This window comes from Macaca mulatta, chromosome 11 (genome assembly GCF_049350105.2).
Source record: "Macaca mulatta isolate MMU2019108-1 chromosome 11, T2T-MMU8v2.0, whole genome shotgun sequence".
Lineage (NCBI taxonomy): Eukaryota > Metazoa > Chordata > Mammalia > Primates > Cercopithecidae > Macaca > Macaca mulatta.
In genome coordinates this window covers 131,256,525-131,275,004 of record NC_133416.1, presented here as the reverse complement: position 1 = coordinate 131,275,004, position 18,480 = coordinate 131,256,525, and the positions used below count along the sequence as shown (strand labels likewise).

The following is an 18,480-nucleotide window of genomic DNA, read 5'->3' as shown; positions in this document are numbered from 1 at the left end:
TTTATTTTTAACTTTTTTTAGTTTATAAAAGGAAAGGTTTTGGACTGTGGAAAAAGAGCTGAATCTGGTGTGATTTCAGACTGAGTGAATATCATCAGACTTACATTTCAAATTAAAACTCCAGGGCTGAGTGCGGTGGCTCACACCTGCAATCCCAGCACTTTGGGAGGCTGAGGTGGGAGGATCGCTTGAGCTCAGGAGTTAGGGACCAGCCTGGGCAACATAATGAGACCCCATCTCTCCAAAAAATATATAAAAAATAGCCAGGCATGGTGGTGTACACTTGTGGTCCCAGCAACTCAGGAAGCTGAGGTGGCAGATCACTTGAGTCGGGGAGCTCGAGGCTGCAGTGAGCCACGAATTGCACCACCGCACTCCAGCCTGGGCAACAGAGCCAGACCCTATCTCAGAAAACAAACCAAAAACCCAACTCTAGCAACATTTCAGTCTTTTTTTTTGAGACGGAGTCTCGCTCTGTGGCCTAGGCTGGAGTGCAGTGGCCAGATCTCAGCTCACTGCAAGCTTCGCCTCCCAGGTTTACACCATTCTCCTGCCTCAGCCTCCCGAGTAGCTGGGACTACAGGCGCCCGCCACCTCGCCCGGCTAGTTTTTTGTATTTTTTAGTAGAGACGGGGTTTCACCGTGTTAGCCAGGATGGTCTCCATCTCCTGACCTCGTGATCTGCCCGTCTCGGCCTCCTAAAGTGCTGGGATTACAGGCTTGAGCCACGGCGCCCGGCCAACATTTCAGTCTTAACCCTTTGGGTTGAACCTCACGGCAAAGGGAACCAGGGAGGACCAAAGGCAGTTCTAAGGCTTACACGGGGAGCCCCTGCCCACCCAGAAGGCCGACCTTGATCATGTGCTCCTGGACGCAGAGTGGGTCACTGCTCCCCAGAATGCTGAGCAGCTCATCGTCAGAAATGAAGAAGAACCTCGGGAAGGCGTTTCTCTTTGAATCTAAGTAGTCGTTGAGGCTTTTCTGACATTTCTCCAGGCCCTCGCTGACATTCTGTAGGTCACTGAGGCGGTTTGGGGCTTCACAGCACCTCTTGATCACGGGGTCTTTTAAGGTCTCGCCCATGATCTGGACCAGGACAGAGGAGAGCATCAAGCAGGGTGAGCAGGGAGAGCAGACACACTGTGTTTGACCCCCAATAGGCACTCGCCAGAGCCCAGGTACAGCAGAGACCAAACTGACAAGCTGCCCAGTGCCATCGGCTTTCAGGGGATCAGTTTATCATTTTTAAACATGTGTATCCTTAGCACCTTCTAACGTACTACATGTAACTAACCGGTTTCTGGTTTTTCTTTTCGTTATCCCATAAGGCGGCCAGCGGCACGGGGAAAGGATTTTTTGTCTTGTTCACTGATGGGCTCCACCCCACCTTACAGCAGTGCTTACACCCAGTAACCCAGTCAACATATGCTGAGTAAAGGAAGCTGGCAATTCCACCGTGAGCGATTTGTATATACAGAATATTCACAGCAGCTTCTTCATCACAGCAGAAAAAGAAAGAAATAGCCTCCATGTCCAGCAACAGGTCAGTCATCTGCTGTGAGTGATAATTTCGATGTTTATTTATTGAACTACGTCAAGCTGTTCAATGAAAATAGCCAATGATATTGGTAAGAATGATTCTAGTTTCATGCCTGTAAACCCAGTGCTTTGGGAGAGTAAGGCAGGATTGTTTGAGGCCAGGAGTCTGAGACCAGTCTGGGTGATACAGCAAAACTCCATCACTACTAAAAAAAAAGAAAAAAAAAACCTTTTTTTTTTTTAAGTTAGCTAGGTGTGGTGGTGCACACCTGTCGTCCTAGCTACCCGGGAGGCCAACGTGAGGATCATATGAGCCCAGGAGTTGGAGGCTGCAGTGAGCTTTGATCACTGGGCAACAAAGCAAGACCTCGTCTCTTTAAAGAAAAAAAAAAAAAAGAACGATCCTATTTTGTAGAATGTTATTTATTTATCTACATATATTTGTATGTTTATGCAGGAATAAACATTCCACAAAGCTACATGCTCAACCGTTAAAATGGTTACCCTGGGCAAGGAGATTATAGGTACTTTTTCCTTCCTTTCTTTTTTTCTTGGCTTTTTGTAATTTCTAAAGCATTCTGTAATAAATTGATATTTGTCATGTTAGTCTTCTTTTTTTTTTTTTTTTTTTTTTTTTTGAGGCGGAGTCTCACTCTGTCACCCAGGCTAGAGTGCAGTGTCGACATCTCAGCTCACTGCAACCTTCACCTCCCGGGTTCAAGCAATCCTCCCACCTCAGCCTCCTGAGTAGCTGGGATTACAGGCATGCACCACCACGTCTGGCTAATTTTTCTGAATTTTTAGTAGAGATGGGGTTTCACCACATTGGCCAGGCTGGTCTTGAACTCCTGACTTCAAGTGATCGCCCACCTCAGCCTCCCAAAGTCCTGGGATTACAGGCGTGAGTCACCGTGACTGGCCTGATATGTGTTGTATAATTCTTTTAAGTTTAAAAAAAGAGCTTATGCAAATGGGTATGAAACAATTATAAACACTAGTGGATAAAAGAGACAAAAACATGAACTGGCCACCTCTAATTAAAGAACACAGCAGCAAAGCTAAGTAGCAAAATACCCAGGCTTTGAGAGCAAATGAGCTGGGTTAAAATCGCAGCCACACTAACTACCAGCCACTGTGATGACCAGTCCAACCTTCTGGAGATGACTTTAAAATACATACACCCTTTCATGGGCAATTTGCTTTCTAACAATCTATCTTAAGATATTCACTCTATGGAAAAAGTATTAGGCAAGAACCTGCACATTATTTATGAAAGCAAATAACTCTGTTCAAACAAAATGTCAAATTACTAGAGATCAACTAAACTAATGTCAGCCCACTCACTGGAATATAGAGAGCCATGAAAATATTTCCTCAGATGACTTCCTAATATGAAATGTTTCTCATAATATTAAGAGAAAATTATGACATAAAGTTGTACACAATATGATTACAATTATGCTTTTTAAATGTATACACATAGGAAAAAGATAAAAGGAATATGTTGACATGTTAAAGTGACAGAACCATGAGAGATACATTTTTCCACTGTTCTACATTTTCAAAATATTTTAAACAAGGAAATATTGCTTTTATAATAAATGTAAAAAAGATTCAGTGTCATACGCCAGCAGCTAAAAATCAAATGGGAATTTTTACTAGACAGATTAGGGTCATAAATGACAGGAAAAATTCAGAAGCTACTAGTGGGCCGGGTAAGGTGACCCACACCTGTAATCCCAGTGCTTTGGGAGGCTGATGTGGGAGAGTCACTTGAGGCTAGGAGTTTGAGACCAGCCTGGACAACGTAGCAAGATCCTATCCCTGTAAAAATGTTTTAATTAGCTGGGCATGGCAGCACATGCCTGTAGTCCCAGCTGTTTGAGAGGCTGAGGTAGGAGGATCTCTTTAGCCCATGAGTTTGAGGCTACAGAGAGCCATGATCACATCACTGCACTCCAGCCTGGGCAACGGAGCAAAACCCTGTCTCTAAAAAATGAGAGAGAAGCTACCAACGGAGAAAATACAATGTGCAAATAAAAAAGTACAAATATCTCAAAACACTGCCCTTCTTTCATTACTAACATACAAGTGAGTCACTTGCCCTTTTAAATACTCTATCGATGTTGTCAAACTTTTTTGCCTCTTCTGGGAGTTGTGATCTTATATCTCCACCAATAAAAATACTTTCAAGATACATCCATTTTCTCTGAACCAACATCCAAATCTGTAAAAGTACAAAAGGTCAGTGTCAGCAGGGGTTATCAGATACCTCCAGGAGTGGATGGCAAAGCCCCACCCTGACACGGGACAGACCCAAATCAACCCCGGTGGAAGGACCTTCCAGACAAGGTGACAGAGTGAGCATGTGCATGGCCAGCTCCCCTCCACTCCAAAGAAGGTGAATGCCGAGGAAAGCATAACTAATGGCCACACTCTAAAGCAAAAGAAAGCTCTCCACGCAGCCCAGCACAGGTACGAAAATGTCTAGTTATGAGAAGGGGGTGAAGCCTGTGACCCACAACAACTAAGGACAGGCCATGCCAAAGCCATGCAAAAAGTGAGCCAAGTACCAAGTGCCCAGCAAGTCCGCTCCTAGGTATTGACTCAAAAGAATTGAAAACAGGGACTCAAGTAGTTGTACATGAATGCTGACAGCAGCACTGTTCACAATAGTCAAAAGGTGAAAACAACCCAAATGTCTATCAGCCAATGAACAGAAAAACAACATGTGATCAAGCCACATGATTTAATATTATTGGGCCATAAAAAGGATGGAAGCACTGACACATGCTAAAATGGATGAACCTGGAAAACATCATGCTAACTGACAAAAGTCAGACGTAAAGGATCATATATCGTGTCATTCCACTTATATGAAATACCCAAAATAGGTAAATCCATTGACACAGAAAACAGACTGGAGGTTGCCAGATGCTGGGGTGAGGAGATGGGTAGGGAGCGACTGCTTAAGGGGTACTGGCTTTTCTCTTGGTTTGATGAAAATCTGAAACTAGAGGTGGTGGCTGCACAACACTGTGAATGTACTAAATGTCACTGAATTGTGCACTTTACAATAGCTAGTTTTATGTTATGTAAATTTCACCTCAATAAAAAAATTTTTTTGACTGAACATGGTGGCTCATGCCTGTAATCCCAACACTTTGGGAGCCCAAGGTGGGCAGGTCACTTGAGGTCAGGATTTCAAGACCAGCCTCGCCAACATGGTGAAACCCCATCTCTACTAAAAATACAAAAATTAGCCAGGCATAGTGGCACGTGCCTGTAATCCCAACTACTCTGGAGGCTGAGGCAGGAGAATCACTTGAACTCAGCTGGCAGAGGTTGCAGTGAGCCGAGATGGCACCACTGCACTCCAACCTGGGCAACAGAGCAAGACTGCATCTAAAAAAAATTGTTTTTAACTCACAAATTAAAAAACAGTGCTATATCCCACATAAGAGCTTCCACTAACACAAAGTCATAGACAAAACAAACAAATGAACAAAAAAGCAAGGCAAGGAAGCCCAGGCATGATGGAGGCCTGATCACACACTTGGCCGGTGAACCAGACCTGGCTTCATCCCACCCAAAGCTTGGATTGTGGCCAAAAACAAGGTGCTTGCCTGTGGTCTGGGGAGGAAAAAAAGGCAACTGCACAAAAATGGTGCAGTGAGCCTGGGTTGCTCACAGGGGTCTGGACAAGTGTTGCCCAAAAGGAAGAAAGCCCCAAATCACCTACTATAAGACCTTGCTACTTCCCAGTGTGACAGGCCCCAGGTTAAAGAGGCTGCAAAAACAGATGACAAAGTGAAGCAAATACAAGAAAAATAAAAAATACATGTGAGATGAGCTAGAAAAAAAAAATACATGTGAGATGAGCTAGAAAAAAAAATCAAAATCACACAGAGGAAAACCCACCACCATAAGAGAGAGTCAACAGGCATTTTAAAAAAAAGTGTAGAGAAATCTGAAAAGGAACGTAAAATAAATGTTTCTAATTTTCAGTGTCATCAAGGAGGCAAAAGCATCCTTGCAACAAGAACAGAACAGTATCAAAGAAAAACAGAGATATACAAAAAAGAAGCAATTAGGAATCTTGGAAATGAAAATCATTCACTAAAATAAAAACTTAGATCAATTCCTTTGATCATGCGCTCTTGCCCTCAAAATAAATCAAGACAAAAAGCATGAAAGAGGATCATTTGTTTCTAAGCACAAAATATCCTCATATAAAAGTTCTTGGCCGGGCGCGGTGGCTCAAGCCTGTAATCCCAGCACTTTGGGAGGCCGAGACGGGCGGATCACGAGGTCAGGAGATCGAGACCATCCTGGCTAACCCGGTGAAACCCCGTCTCTACTAAAAACTACAAAAAAAACTAGCCGGGCGAGGTGGCGGGCGCCTGTAGTCCCAGCTACTCGGGAGGCTGAGGCAGGAGAATGGCGTGAACCCGGGAGGCGGAGCTTGCAGTGAGCTGAGATCCGGCCACTGCACTCCAGCCCGGGCGACAGAGCGAGACTCCGTCTCAAAAAAAAAAAAAAAAAGTTCTAAGCACAAAATATCCTCCTATAAAACCACTGCTATGCACTGGCTCTAATCCATCTTTTGTTCATCTTTTCTCTCACCTCAATGACTTCTCCTATTAGAGAAAGCGTTTTTTCCCATTTGTGAACAGTTTGCAGAAAAGGCCCCACAAATCTGCTTCCTGAGATGCTCTGTAGGTTGAAAGTGTTGTCATCAAGAGACTGAATAATTTCGTCAACAGAACCCAGGATGTAGCCTCGCTCCTGTGTGCCTTTGTAATACTTGACTACAGTGAATTTCATATTTTCCCACGTGTCTAGGATTTCCTTCACAGCCTGTTCAGGAATAGAAAAAGAATGATTCAGGTACACGAACTGAAAAGACCAAGCCCCAACCCAAAAACACCTGCCTTAGCTTGCTTTTGGCCAACAACGCAATTGGAGTCCTGGGTCTGTTTCCTGAAAAGTTGGGATTCTGTCATGGTAATAATAGTCACTTATCAAGCATTTGCTATGTGGCAGGTAAGCATGTCACATACATGATCTCATTCAGTCTTCAAAGCAAATACCTCAAATTATATTGGGATTATTATCACCCACATTTTACAGAGATGGCAACTGGGACTCAGACATGAGGCTTAGCTACTGAGCCCCAGAAACAGGATCTAAACTCCACAGTCTGCCCCCGAAGCCTGCACAGTTATGAGATCCTGCCCCTGTGCTTACTCTACTGTCACAAAAAACAAATTACAAAATGATATGTCTCTTATGATTCCATATTCAAAACAATCTGTATCGAGGCAGGGGGTGGTGGCTCATGCCTGTAATCCTAACACTTTAGGAAGTCAAGGTGAGCAGATTGCTTGAGCCCAGGAGTTCATGACCAGCCTTAGCAACATAGGGAGACCGTCTCAAAAAAAAATCTGTATTGATACATATGTATATGTATACATATGTACGTGTATACATTATATGTATATTATGTGTATGTTTGGTATATTGTGTACACTGTGTGTATATGTATACATGTGTGTATATTGTGTGTATATGTGTATATTAGGTACATTATACATTGTGTGTATATGTATATGTGCGTACATTATATGTACGTGTGCATATTAGGTACACTGTGTGTACATTGTGTGTACAAGAATACATAGTGTACATTATGTGTACATGTATATATTAGGTACACTGTGTATACATTATGTGCATACGTACACATGTATATACATTATGTGTATATGTTAGGTATGCTGTGTGCACACTGTATGTATATTTTGTGTGTTTCCATGCATATGTATCTATATGTATATACATGTGCATATATACATGTGTGGTATACTATGTACAGTCATGCACTGCATAAGGATGTTTCAGCCAGTGATGAATCTCATATACAATGGTGGTCCCATAGGATTATTAGACCATATTTTGGCTGTACCTCTTCTATGTTTAGATACACATGTACTACTAGGTTACAATGGCTGACAGTATTCAATATAGTCACTTGCTGTACAGGCTTGCAGTCTAGAGCAATAGGCTCTACCCAACAGCCTAGGTGTGCAGTAGTCATCCCAGCTAGGTTTGTTTGCACAAACACGAATCAACTCAGGAGACATTTCTCAGAATGTGTCCCCGCCATTAGGTGACACACAACTGTATACATGTATGTGCATGTATGTGTAGGGGTATGTGTATGTATGTACCTGTGTATGTGTATGTTTGTGCACACAAATGCATGGGCATATATGCACATATATGAGTAGTATGTGTGTATGCATATGTATACGTGTGTGTATGCATTTTTAAGTAGGGAAAGAAATACACTAAAAAGTTAATAATTATTTTCAGGTGGTGGGATTATGAATTTTTTTCAATTTTCTACCATCAACATCCATTACTTCTATTTAAAAATCAATGGCAAAATAAATAAATAAATAAGAAAAATTTTTTTAAACAATGGAAAATGAAACTACAATTGGGAACAATAAAAAATTTAATTAAAACAAAAATTACATTTCTACAATAAATAATTCTTTATTACTGAAGTACAGCAGGTACTAGAGCAAATATGTTTTCTCTTTTTTGTTTGTTTTTCTTCGAGACAGAAAATGTCTTACCCTGTCACCCAGGCTGGAGTGCCATGGTGCGATCACAGGTCACTGCAGCCTCCAATTTCCAGGTTCAAGTGATCCTCCCACCTCAGCCTCCCAAGAAGTTGGGACTAAAGGCATGCCACCACGCCCAGCTAATTTGTTTTTTTTAGTAGAGATGAGGTCTCCCTGTTTTCTTTTTGAATTAAAAAAAGACTCTGTTTTCTCCAGCCTGTTTTTAACTGAAGTCTTACCTTCTCAATGGCAACCTCCTTGATTGCTGCTGTGACAATCTCATTGAGAACATCTGTGTGTTTGTGCAGTTCCATAGCAAACATATTTTCTAGGGTGAACGTTTCGGTCATTTCAAAAAAGACAGACGTTTTTTCCATAAGTTCTTTCCAATGCCTGAAAGCACATCAGCATTCAAATCTTTATGCTTACTGAGTTTAGTGAGGAGTTTGATTATTCCCATTTAAATCACAGGACAAATCTCACTTTGTAAATTCTTATAATGAAATTCTGAAACATGAGGACATCACTGGAAATATATTCCCAAAGTTCTCCAAAATCCCAGTGGCCTCCAGAGTTAAACCTGAAAACAATGTATCGCAAAATACTATATACACTAGTCTTGACAGCCATCTCATAAAATATACAACTTTTAATTATTGGGAACTGCTTCCGTCATAGTCTCTCGACCAATGACCTCAATCTCTGTTGAATCACTCAGTCTTTTTGGAGCCTCATGTAAATTATGAGTGCTCGTGCATTTGATAAATATTTCAGTGCTGACTCCATGCCAGGCAGTGGACTGGGGTACAGAGTTACCAAGGGCAACGCCCCTAGCTTCAGGGAACCTGCCATTTACTTGGGGAGACATACAACAAACAATAAACAAATACATAAATTAAATAATGACATAGAATTTTGAGTACTATGAGAAAACCACAGTGTGCCAGAGGAGGGACAAAGGGGCCCATTCAGACGGGACAATCGGGGCAGACTCCTGTGCACACAGACACCACGGAGGCAGCTCTGCTCTTCACCTGACTGGCCTACCTTTAAGGTTTACATCTGGCCTGTGAATTTGCCCATGTTTTGGTTCTGTGTATATGGAATGGGTGTGAGTAAGGGAGCTAAGCATGATGCTAGACAGCAAAACGCCATGGACCCAGCACGTGAGCAGCAAGTGTCGAATCACTGAGTGTTGTTGTAAACACACACACACACACACACACACACACACGGCCATGGAAATGGTCAGAAAGGAGGCCCTACTGGTTCATCAGTCTCTGAACCCCCTGGCCTAGCACAGCACTGACAGGAAGGAGCATGTCAGAACTGAAACTGAGGGGTAAGTGTCATCAGTGCCTGCTCTGTGGCTTATGGTCACTTGCTTTTTATTTTTTTTTCCCCTTTGCCCATGAAGCTGAAGTCCTCACCACTGAATGCTGAAACTTAACCTTCACCAGCTACTATGGATAACATTCACAGGTCACTATGGCGATGATCACTTTGGTTGTTTTTCAGGAAGTTGAGCCAACTCCTCTGTCCAGTTCCAACTGGTTGAGACCACTGACCTTTCAACTGGGCCTGTGCAAGTGTCCCAGAGGTGGCCTTTTGATGTTGGAAGGCCAAAAACTCCACCCTCAGGCCACGCTGACACCCCCATTTTCTGTGCCTATGTTCTGTGAAAGCTGTGAACCCCAACTACACTTGTTCAGAATGAACCTGTTACTTCCTTTTTCCCACCATCAACCACCTTCCCCCTCAACTTCAACCACCCCACTCCCCTAACCCCTAAACATCCCTAAGCCTTATCTTCAGGGAGGCAGATGTGAGGGCTGCTCGCCTGCCTCCTTGCTTGGCGGCCTTGCGAATAAATCTTTCTGTTTTGCAAAACCCATGTCACGGCGATTGATGGACTGCATGTGGGCAGAGCGGACCTGGGGCCAGCCTGTGACATAACCCTGGTGGTGGGTTAGAGGGTCCACACTCAACACGACATAGCCCTGAGTCACTGGGAGAGAGTGATTCCCTCTCCAGTTCCCACCCAGTCCTTTCAATTATAGTAAATTACATCGAAGGGAAAGTCTCCTCTTTGTGCTTCTGTGTGACAGAGCAGGAGCACCCTCATCTTGGACAAACACTGTCACTTTAAGGTCCAGCTCCCCTTTCTAGCCCATGCATTTCAAGGAAATCATTTCTCTTCTAACTACAGGCGGCCAGAAAGAGCAGACAGGAACACACAGACAAAACAGCTCGGGCACAGAGGAAGGAGAGAAGGAAGTCTCTTGGGTAACTGCCAAACTTCACCCTCATACAATGGGCCCCAGTAAAACAGTGGGCCTTAATAAGCACATTCCTTTCCCTTCAGGTGCACTAAGATAGGGGAGCTAAAAGCAGACTCGGAGGGTATGCCTGCAGCTGCAGAAAAATGCATGGGAATAGATACACAACTCTCCCTCTCAGATAAGCAGAACAAAGAGACAAAAAAGCAGTCCAAACTTCTGATAAACTCTCCTACCCTAAATCCTTAAAAACTCTTAGTCTGTAAGAGAGTGTGGCTCTGACCTAACTTGGCCAGAATCCCCTCTCAGGTTTGTTTTCTCTAAAATAAACCTGTTTTGACTGGCGAGCCACCTTTCGTGTTTCTTTCCTCTTTCTTTAATTCTTACACTGTGTCCTCAGCCCCTCCCCAGGGTCATTCACTTTCCTTAGAGCGAAGGCCTCTGGCTCAGAGACAGGCAACTGTTTTGAGCTAGTTTTATATATATATAATTACAAATATAATTACTTTCTATTTCTGGCAAGAGTTTTTGGTTTTCTCTTTACAGTGGTGGTGTAAGTTTCTTTTTAGAATAACATTCATTTCCATAAAAAAGAAACTGATAGGAAGAAAAATATAAAGCCATGATAGGATAGATGATACTCAGATCTGACAAAAATGATGAGACAGGACCAAAGTTTGAGAAACACTGGGTTATGGGATCATAAAACTGGGAACGTTAGCTAGAAAATGCCTACTTCTACCTAGTTTTACAGATGAGGAAACTGAAGTCTGCAAAGGTAAAGGTGAGGGTGAGTGCTCCAGGGAAGCCAGCAGACAGTGAAAAGAGGGCTGAGACCCCAAGTTACTGGGGCCTGAGGGCTGCCTGCTCCTTGTTGAGAGGGAGAGACAGGTGTAACACGTGTTGAAGACAAGCCAGCACTTATGAGAGACTTTCTCAATGTGAACTCAAGGATGGGAAGGGAACCAAAGAAGGGATGACTTTCTCACTAAGGAAAATGAAGTCATTTGATGTCACGGCATGACTAGATGACCACACTCTGGAAAACATGACAGAGGAATAGAGAAACACATGAGCAGGAGCATAACTCACAAATTAGGACTGTAACTCCTACTAATTCATGTCTGTGTGGCGCCATCACCAAATAAACACAGACCCATGCGTAGGAGCCTTCTCTGTCCCACCCACAGGGCTGGCTATCCCATCAGTATGGCGGCCACAAGCCACATGTGGCTACGGAGCACTCGAAATGGGGCAAGCCCAGGTTGAAATAGGCTATAGGTGTAAAATACACATTGTGCTTTGACATATTTTTTAAGAAGAATGTAAAATATCTCATGAATAAATGCTTCATGTTGATTACATGTTGAAATAATGTTTGGGATATATTGAGTTAATTGAAATATACTATTAAAATTAATTTCACCTGTTTTTACTCTTTTACTGCAGCAGCTAAAAAACTGTAAATTACATATGTGAGTCCCTTTCCATGTCTGTTGGATGAGGCTGATAGAGGCCACTTACTATATTTTTTTAAATCTTCAAGAAAAGCAACTGCAAATGCCACTTTGCACCTGCTGGGATGTTTCTTTTTTAAAAGAATCCTGTGGTTGACAGTTTTATAGACACTTTACATAGAAACAATATTATAGAACTGTGTCATGCCTATGTATAGCCCTGCGGCATTGTTGAAATCTGTGCTTCATCAACAGACCTGAGCAAAGATAATGTACTGAGGGAAACAATTTTAACTAAAAGTTCCTCCCACACTTTCACATCCGTGGACAGAGGACAAAACAAACCTGTCTCTTAGTGCCTCATGTTTCAAGTCAAGAAGTAAAGGAATTGAGTCTTTGAATGCCTTCATTTTCGCTTCCAAGTAGTAGGCCACTGATAAGCCACGGACTGACCGAGGTAGCTTTCTGAGAGCCCTGAGAAAACCTTCAATTCCTTCCTGGAGAATCTGCACATTCAGATTGATCCAAAGGGTCTGAGACCATTCTTCTTTTGCAACCTGGAAACATGCAAGAAACAACTCCATCAACAAAGACCCCTTTGGAAATGCAACAAGGAGAGCAAGTTCTTGACTCTGTCACATTCAGACATTTTAAAGTATTACCCATCTATCTACAACTACCTGAAATTCACAAACAAGGGGTTGACTACAAGGATCTAAAACAACAAGAAAAGGATTCCACTTTTTGTAAGCTTTTGCAAAAATAATGCTGCATCTGAGGATGTGCAGGATCCAGAAACATGTTTCCCTTTTTTTTTTTTTTTTGAGATGGAGTTTCACTCTGTAACCCAGGCTGAGGGCAGTGGCGCGATCTCAGCTCACTGCAAGCTCCGCCTTCCGGGTTCACGCCATTCTCTTGCCTCAGCCTCCTGAGAAGCTGGGACTATAGGCGCCTGCCACCACGCCCGGCTAATTTTTGTTTTTGTTTTTTTTTTAAGTAGAGATGGGGTTTCCCCTTGTTAGCCAGGATGGTCTCGATCTCCTGACCTCATGATCCACCCACCTTGGCCTCCCAAAGTGCTGAGATTACAGGCATGAGTCACTGTGCCTGGCCTACATCTTCCTTTTCTAAAGACAAAAGTGAGAGGTATAAAGTAAGTAATAGGTGTTTTTTAAATCAGGGAGTTGCTTGGGTCTTAAAGGATGTACTTCATTCAGGTGCTGTCATAACTTGATAATGACAAGTTATGTTCTGATAAAAGAAGATATTTTTTTTCCTGATAAAAGAAGCTAAGGTTACAAAATATTTACACTTTAGATCACTAATCCAAGAATCTGTCTACAAACCACCAGGCTGAGGCTAAGAAGCGAGAATAAAACATGTTCCTACTTGATGATTGTAAAGAGAAGATTTTCTGTGTTATATTTTCCTGAGATTTAATGTAAAAATTACTTTTTTATTTTTTTGAGACAAGGTCTCGCTGCCACCCAGGCTGTAGTGCAATGATGTGATCACAGTTCACTGCAGCCTCAACCTCCTGGCCTCAAGTGATCCTCCCATCTCAGCCTCCTGAGTAGCTGAGACTACAGACATGCACCACCAGGCATGGATATTTTTTATTTTATTTTGCAGAGATAGGGGGTCTTGTTAGGTTGTCTAGGCTGGCCTCAAACTCCTGAGCTCAAGCAATCCTCCTGTCTTAGCCTCCCAAAGTGCTGGGATTACAGGCATGAACCACCACACCTGGCCTATTTTTCTAATAGCTTTATTGAGGATTAACTGGTATATAATAAGCTGCCCATAACTAAAGGTACAATCTGCAAAGTTTTGACAGATGTGTATGCCTGTGAAAGCACCACCACAATCAAGATAGTGAACTCATTCGTCAACCTCAAAAGCTGCCCCATTTTCCTGTGTCATCACCCCTCCCATCCCTCTCCTCCTGTCCCTACCCCTAGTTAACCATGGATCTGCGTTCTGCCACCATAAATTCGTTTGCATTTTCCAGGGTTTTATACGAATGGAATCATACAATATGCACTCCTCTGTATCTGGCTTCTTTCGCTCAGCAGGATGATTCTGAGAGTCGCCCATGTTGTTGCGTGGATGCGCTGTAACTGGTTCAGTCCTCTACCTTGCTGAGTAGTAGTATTCCGTGGTGTGGATGAGCCACAGCTTATTTTCCATTCACTTAATGGGCATTTGGGTTGTTTCTAGTATTGGGCTATTACCAACAATGCTGTTTATGAACGTTCATGCAGAAGTCTCTGCAAGGACCATGCTTTCTCTTCCCTCAGGTAAACACCTTGGATTCGCTCCATTTAGGCTTCCACGGCCACACTCCATTGATCCCTTCTTGTTGCAGTCACCAGTGGCCTCCATGATATGCAATGCTGTGGTCGATCCGCTATCCTCTTCTCACCTAGTCTATCAGCAGCATCTGGTGCAGTTGGCCAGTCCTACCTCCTGGAAACACGTTTCCAAGATGTCACATTCACCTGTTTGTTCTCCTACCACCTGGGCCACTCCTCCTCCTCCTCGTCTTTCCTTTTTTAGAGACATCTTCTCACGGCATTTAATGTTGGAGAGACCCAGGCTTAGCCCTCGCTCCTCTCTCCACCCACCCCACTCCCAAGTATAGTGGGCTGAATAGCGTCCCCTGAAAATGCACATCCACCCAGAACCTCAGAATGAAGCCTTACTTGGAAAGAGGGTCTTTGCAGATGTAGTTAGGGTGAGGTCATACTGGATTAGAGTGGGCCCTAAATCTAATGACCAGAGTCCATATAAGAAGAGAAAACAGACACAGAGGCACAGAGGGAAGACAGCCATGTAACAAGGGAGGCAGAGACAGGAGCGATGCATCCACAAGCCACGGAACACCAAGGACAGTCAAAAGCCACCAGGAGCTGGAAGAGGCAGGAAGGAGCCTCTCCTGGAGCCCCACGAGTGAGCATGGCTCTGCAGGCACCTTGATTTTGCACCCCTGGCCTCCAGAACTGTGAGGAGATACATTTCTGTTGTTTTCAGCCTCCTGGTCTGTATTCGTAATCATTTGTTCTGGCAGCCCCAGGAAACGAAGGCACCAGGTAAGCCCATCTGAACTGGTGGCTCAGTACCATCTGCACCTGGACACTCCCAATTCACACCTCCAGCTCTCCTCTGCGCTCCAGACAAATACATCCAAGTGCTTCCTCAGCGTCACCACAGGAATGTCCAGCAGACATCACCTTGCCCTGAATTCCTGACGTTCACCACCATCCCCTGACCTTCTCTTCCTGGAGTCTTCCCTTAAGAGTTGACTCCACCCTTCCAGCTCCTCAGGCCAAAAACCTTGGAGTCTTCCCTGTTCTTTTGCTCTCACATCCCACGTCCACACCTCCAGGAGGTCCCACTGACTCTACCTGCAAACCAGATCCAGAATCCACCCATGCCTCCCAAGCTGCACCACTGCCACCCCGGGATCCCCTGGGGTTATGACGGCAGTCCCCTGCCCAGCCTCCCAGGAGCTACCCAGTGTGTCACTGAGAATCTTCTCAACACACAACCTTGAAAAGCAATTGCTAGGAAAAAATAAATTTCAAGGAAAGTGGAAGTCACTCCAGGTGATGAAATGTCCCTTAACATCCACAGACCAGAGTAGAGTGGGGGGACCAAGCCATGTCTCAATACTGGATTTTTTTAAATGCTTATTTTGCTACAGAAAACAAAAACAAAAACAAAAACAAAAACAAAACAGAAAGAATGAATAAGACCTAGTATTTGATAGCACGGCGGGGTGACTATAGTCAATAAGAACTGTGTATCTTTAAATCACTACAGGAGCATAATTGGATTGTTTGTAACACAAAGGATAAAAGCTTGAGGGAATGGACACCCCATTCTCGGTGACGTGATTATTACATATTGCAGGCCCGTGTCAACACATCTCACGCATCCCATATAGACACCTACTACGAACCCAGAAAAATTAAAAATTAAAACACCACTTATTTTGACATATGTGTGGTTGTTCTCAGTTGTCATGAAACCTTTCCTTTTAAAAGCTGAGGGTATGTTTTTCACTTTATGAATTTTTTGCCTAGTGCAGGCACCAGGTCTCATCACTTTCCACCCCATCTCTGGAATCTTCTCTCCCGTCTATTCCCTCCTTAATTGTCCTAAAATGCAAGCTGCCATCCCTTCTGCCAGCACTGGGGGAGTGACCTCCTGAAGGAGCCCCTGCCTGCAATCCCCTCGCTGAGGGCCCAGAGTCCCTTCTGACAGCTCCATCTCCATCTCCACCGCCGCTCCGCACATCCCAACCCCATTTTCCAGCGCATCCATGGTTGATAAAGCCATCAGTCTGGAGGAAAGGTTATGGACACACGACACAACTTCAAATCTCCCGTCTCTGCTCCTGCCCAACCCTCTGCCTAGAAAGCCTTGTTCTGTACCAGGCAAAAGCCTGTTCTGGTTCAGAGTCTCTTCACAGGCCACCTCTTCAGCAGCACTCCCTGGGCCAGTGAGCCACTCTCCTTCCTCCTCTGCAATCTCAGGACTCTGTCCACCTCATTTCCAGCACACATCCTGGCGGCGTGGTTATTTGTTCATATATCAGTGCGAAGGTGAATCTTGTGTGTCAAGCGGACGCTGGTGTGTCTGTGAGAGATACTGAGTGAGATGAGCATTTGCATCGGGGGACTGAGTAAAGTAGGTGGCCCTCCCCAACATGGATGGCCTCACCCAATCCACTGCAGGTCTGAACAGAACAAAAGGCTGAGGAAGGCAGAATGCACTCTCTGTGCCTGATTGTCTTCAAGCTGGGACGTCAGTGTTCTGCATTCGGACTTGGACGCGGACTAGAACCTACACCATCAGCTCTCCTGGGTCTCTAGCTTGCCAACTGCAGATCGCGGGACTTCTCAGCCTCCATAATCATGGGAGCCAATTCCTCATCATAAATCTCATACATATAGGTATAGATTAGAGATATGTAGATATGCATTAGATATAGATTAGAAATAGATATATAGATTAGATACAGATAGATATAGATTAGATAATGTAATACAGATATAGATGAGATATAGATATAGGTATAGATACCAGTTAGATATAGACAGATACAGACATAAACACATAGATCTCCTATTGATTCTGTTTCTCAAGAACCCAGACTAACATAGTCAGTCTCCCTTAGGGGCTCAAGAAGGGCAGGAACGGGCAGACACGACTCCTTTTCTGGACCCCACACTCCAACCAGCACAGCACTGAGCTATAAAGAACTAAGTCAATAGATAAATGAATGAGTAGCATGAATTTGCATGGGAAACATATACCAATGAGAGGCACCCAAATGACATGACATTTGCAACTTTTATTTTTATTTTTTATTTTATTTTATTTTGTTTTTTTTGTCACCTAGGCTGGTGTGCAGTGGTATGATCTCAGCTCACTGCAACCTCCACCTCCCGGATTCAAGCGATTCTTGTGCCTTAGCCTCCCAAGTAACTGGGATCACAGGCATGTGCCACCATATCTGGCTAATTTTTGTATTTCTTAGTAGAAATGGAGTTTTGCCATGTTGGCCAGGCTGGTCTCGAACTCCTGGCCTCAAGTGATCCACCCGCCTTGCCTCCCAAAGTGCTGGTGGCTCACAGGTGTGAGCCACTGTGCCCGGAACTTTTTTTGTATTTTTTAGTAGAAACGGGGTTTTGCCTTGTTGCCCAGGCTAGTCTCAAACTCCTGGCCTCAAGTAATCTGCCCATCTCAGCCTCCCAAAGTGCTGGGATTACAAGCATGAGCCACCATGCCTGGCTGACATTTGCAACTTTTAATCTCCGCTTGCAACTAAACAGTTTACCCCACACCTTAACCAAGCCCTTGACCTCCAAAGACAGTTTTCTTTCCTATGATGATATAAATATATAAAAAATAAAATTTGTCATTTTTACCATTTTAAAATATATAATTCCAGGCTGGGTGCAATGGCTCACATCTGTAATCCCAGCACTTTAGGAGGCCAAGGCAGGAGGATCGCTTGAGATCAGGAGTTCCAGACCAGCGAGACCTTGCCTCTACTAAAAATAAAAAAAGAATAGCCAGGCATGGTTGTGCACCTCTGTAGTCCCGACTGCTTTGCAGGCTGAAGCAGGAGGATCACTTTAGCCCAGGAGTTTGAGGCTGCAGTGAGCTATTATCACACCACTGCACCCCAGCTTGGGTGGTAGAATGAGACTTTGCCTCAAAAATAAAAATAAAATGTACGATTCCATGGCATCAAGTACTTTCACAATGTCAGGCAGCCACCGCCACTATCTCTTTCCAGAAGTTTTTTTGTTTGTGTGTTTGTTTTTTTGAGATGGAGTTTTGCTCTTGTCGCCCAGGCTGGAGTGCCGTGTGCAATCTTGGCTTACTGCAACCTCCACCTCCCAGGTTCAAGTGATTCTCCTGCCTCAGCTTCCTGAGCAGCTGGGAATACAGGCACCTGCCACTGTACCTGGCTAACTTTTGTATTTTTAGTAGAGACAGGGTTTCACCACATTGGCCAGACTGTCCTTGAACTCCTGACCTCAGGTGATCCACCCG

The 18,480-nt window shown here is 43.9% G+C and overlaps 1 protein-coding gene across 2 annotated transcripts in view; it reads right to left on the bottom strand.

Moving 5' to 3' along the window:
- DNAH10 (dynein axonemal heavy chain 10) overlaps window positions 1–18,480 on the bottom strand; it is a 179,655-nt gene that overhangs the window by 100,901 nt on the left and 60,274 nt on the right. For both annotated transcript variants that reach the window (XM_028830097.2, XM_077955570.1), the window contains 5 exons: window positions 12,256–12,467; window positions 8,414–8,567; window positions 6,166–6,399; window positions 3,644–3,766; window positions 853–1,086 (listed from right to left, as the gene is read on the bottom strand). In XM_028830097.2, coding sequence (XP_028685930.2) covers window positions 853–1,086; window positions 3,644–3,766; window positions 6,166–6,399; window positions 8,414–8,567; window positions 12,256–12,467 — 957 coding nt within the window. The remainder of the gene's footprint in view (window positions 1–852; window positions 1,087–3,643; window positions 3,767–6,165; window positions 6,400–8,413; window positions 8,568–12,255; window positions 12,468–18,480) is intronic.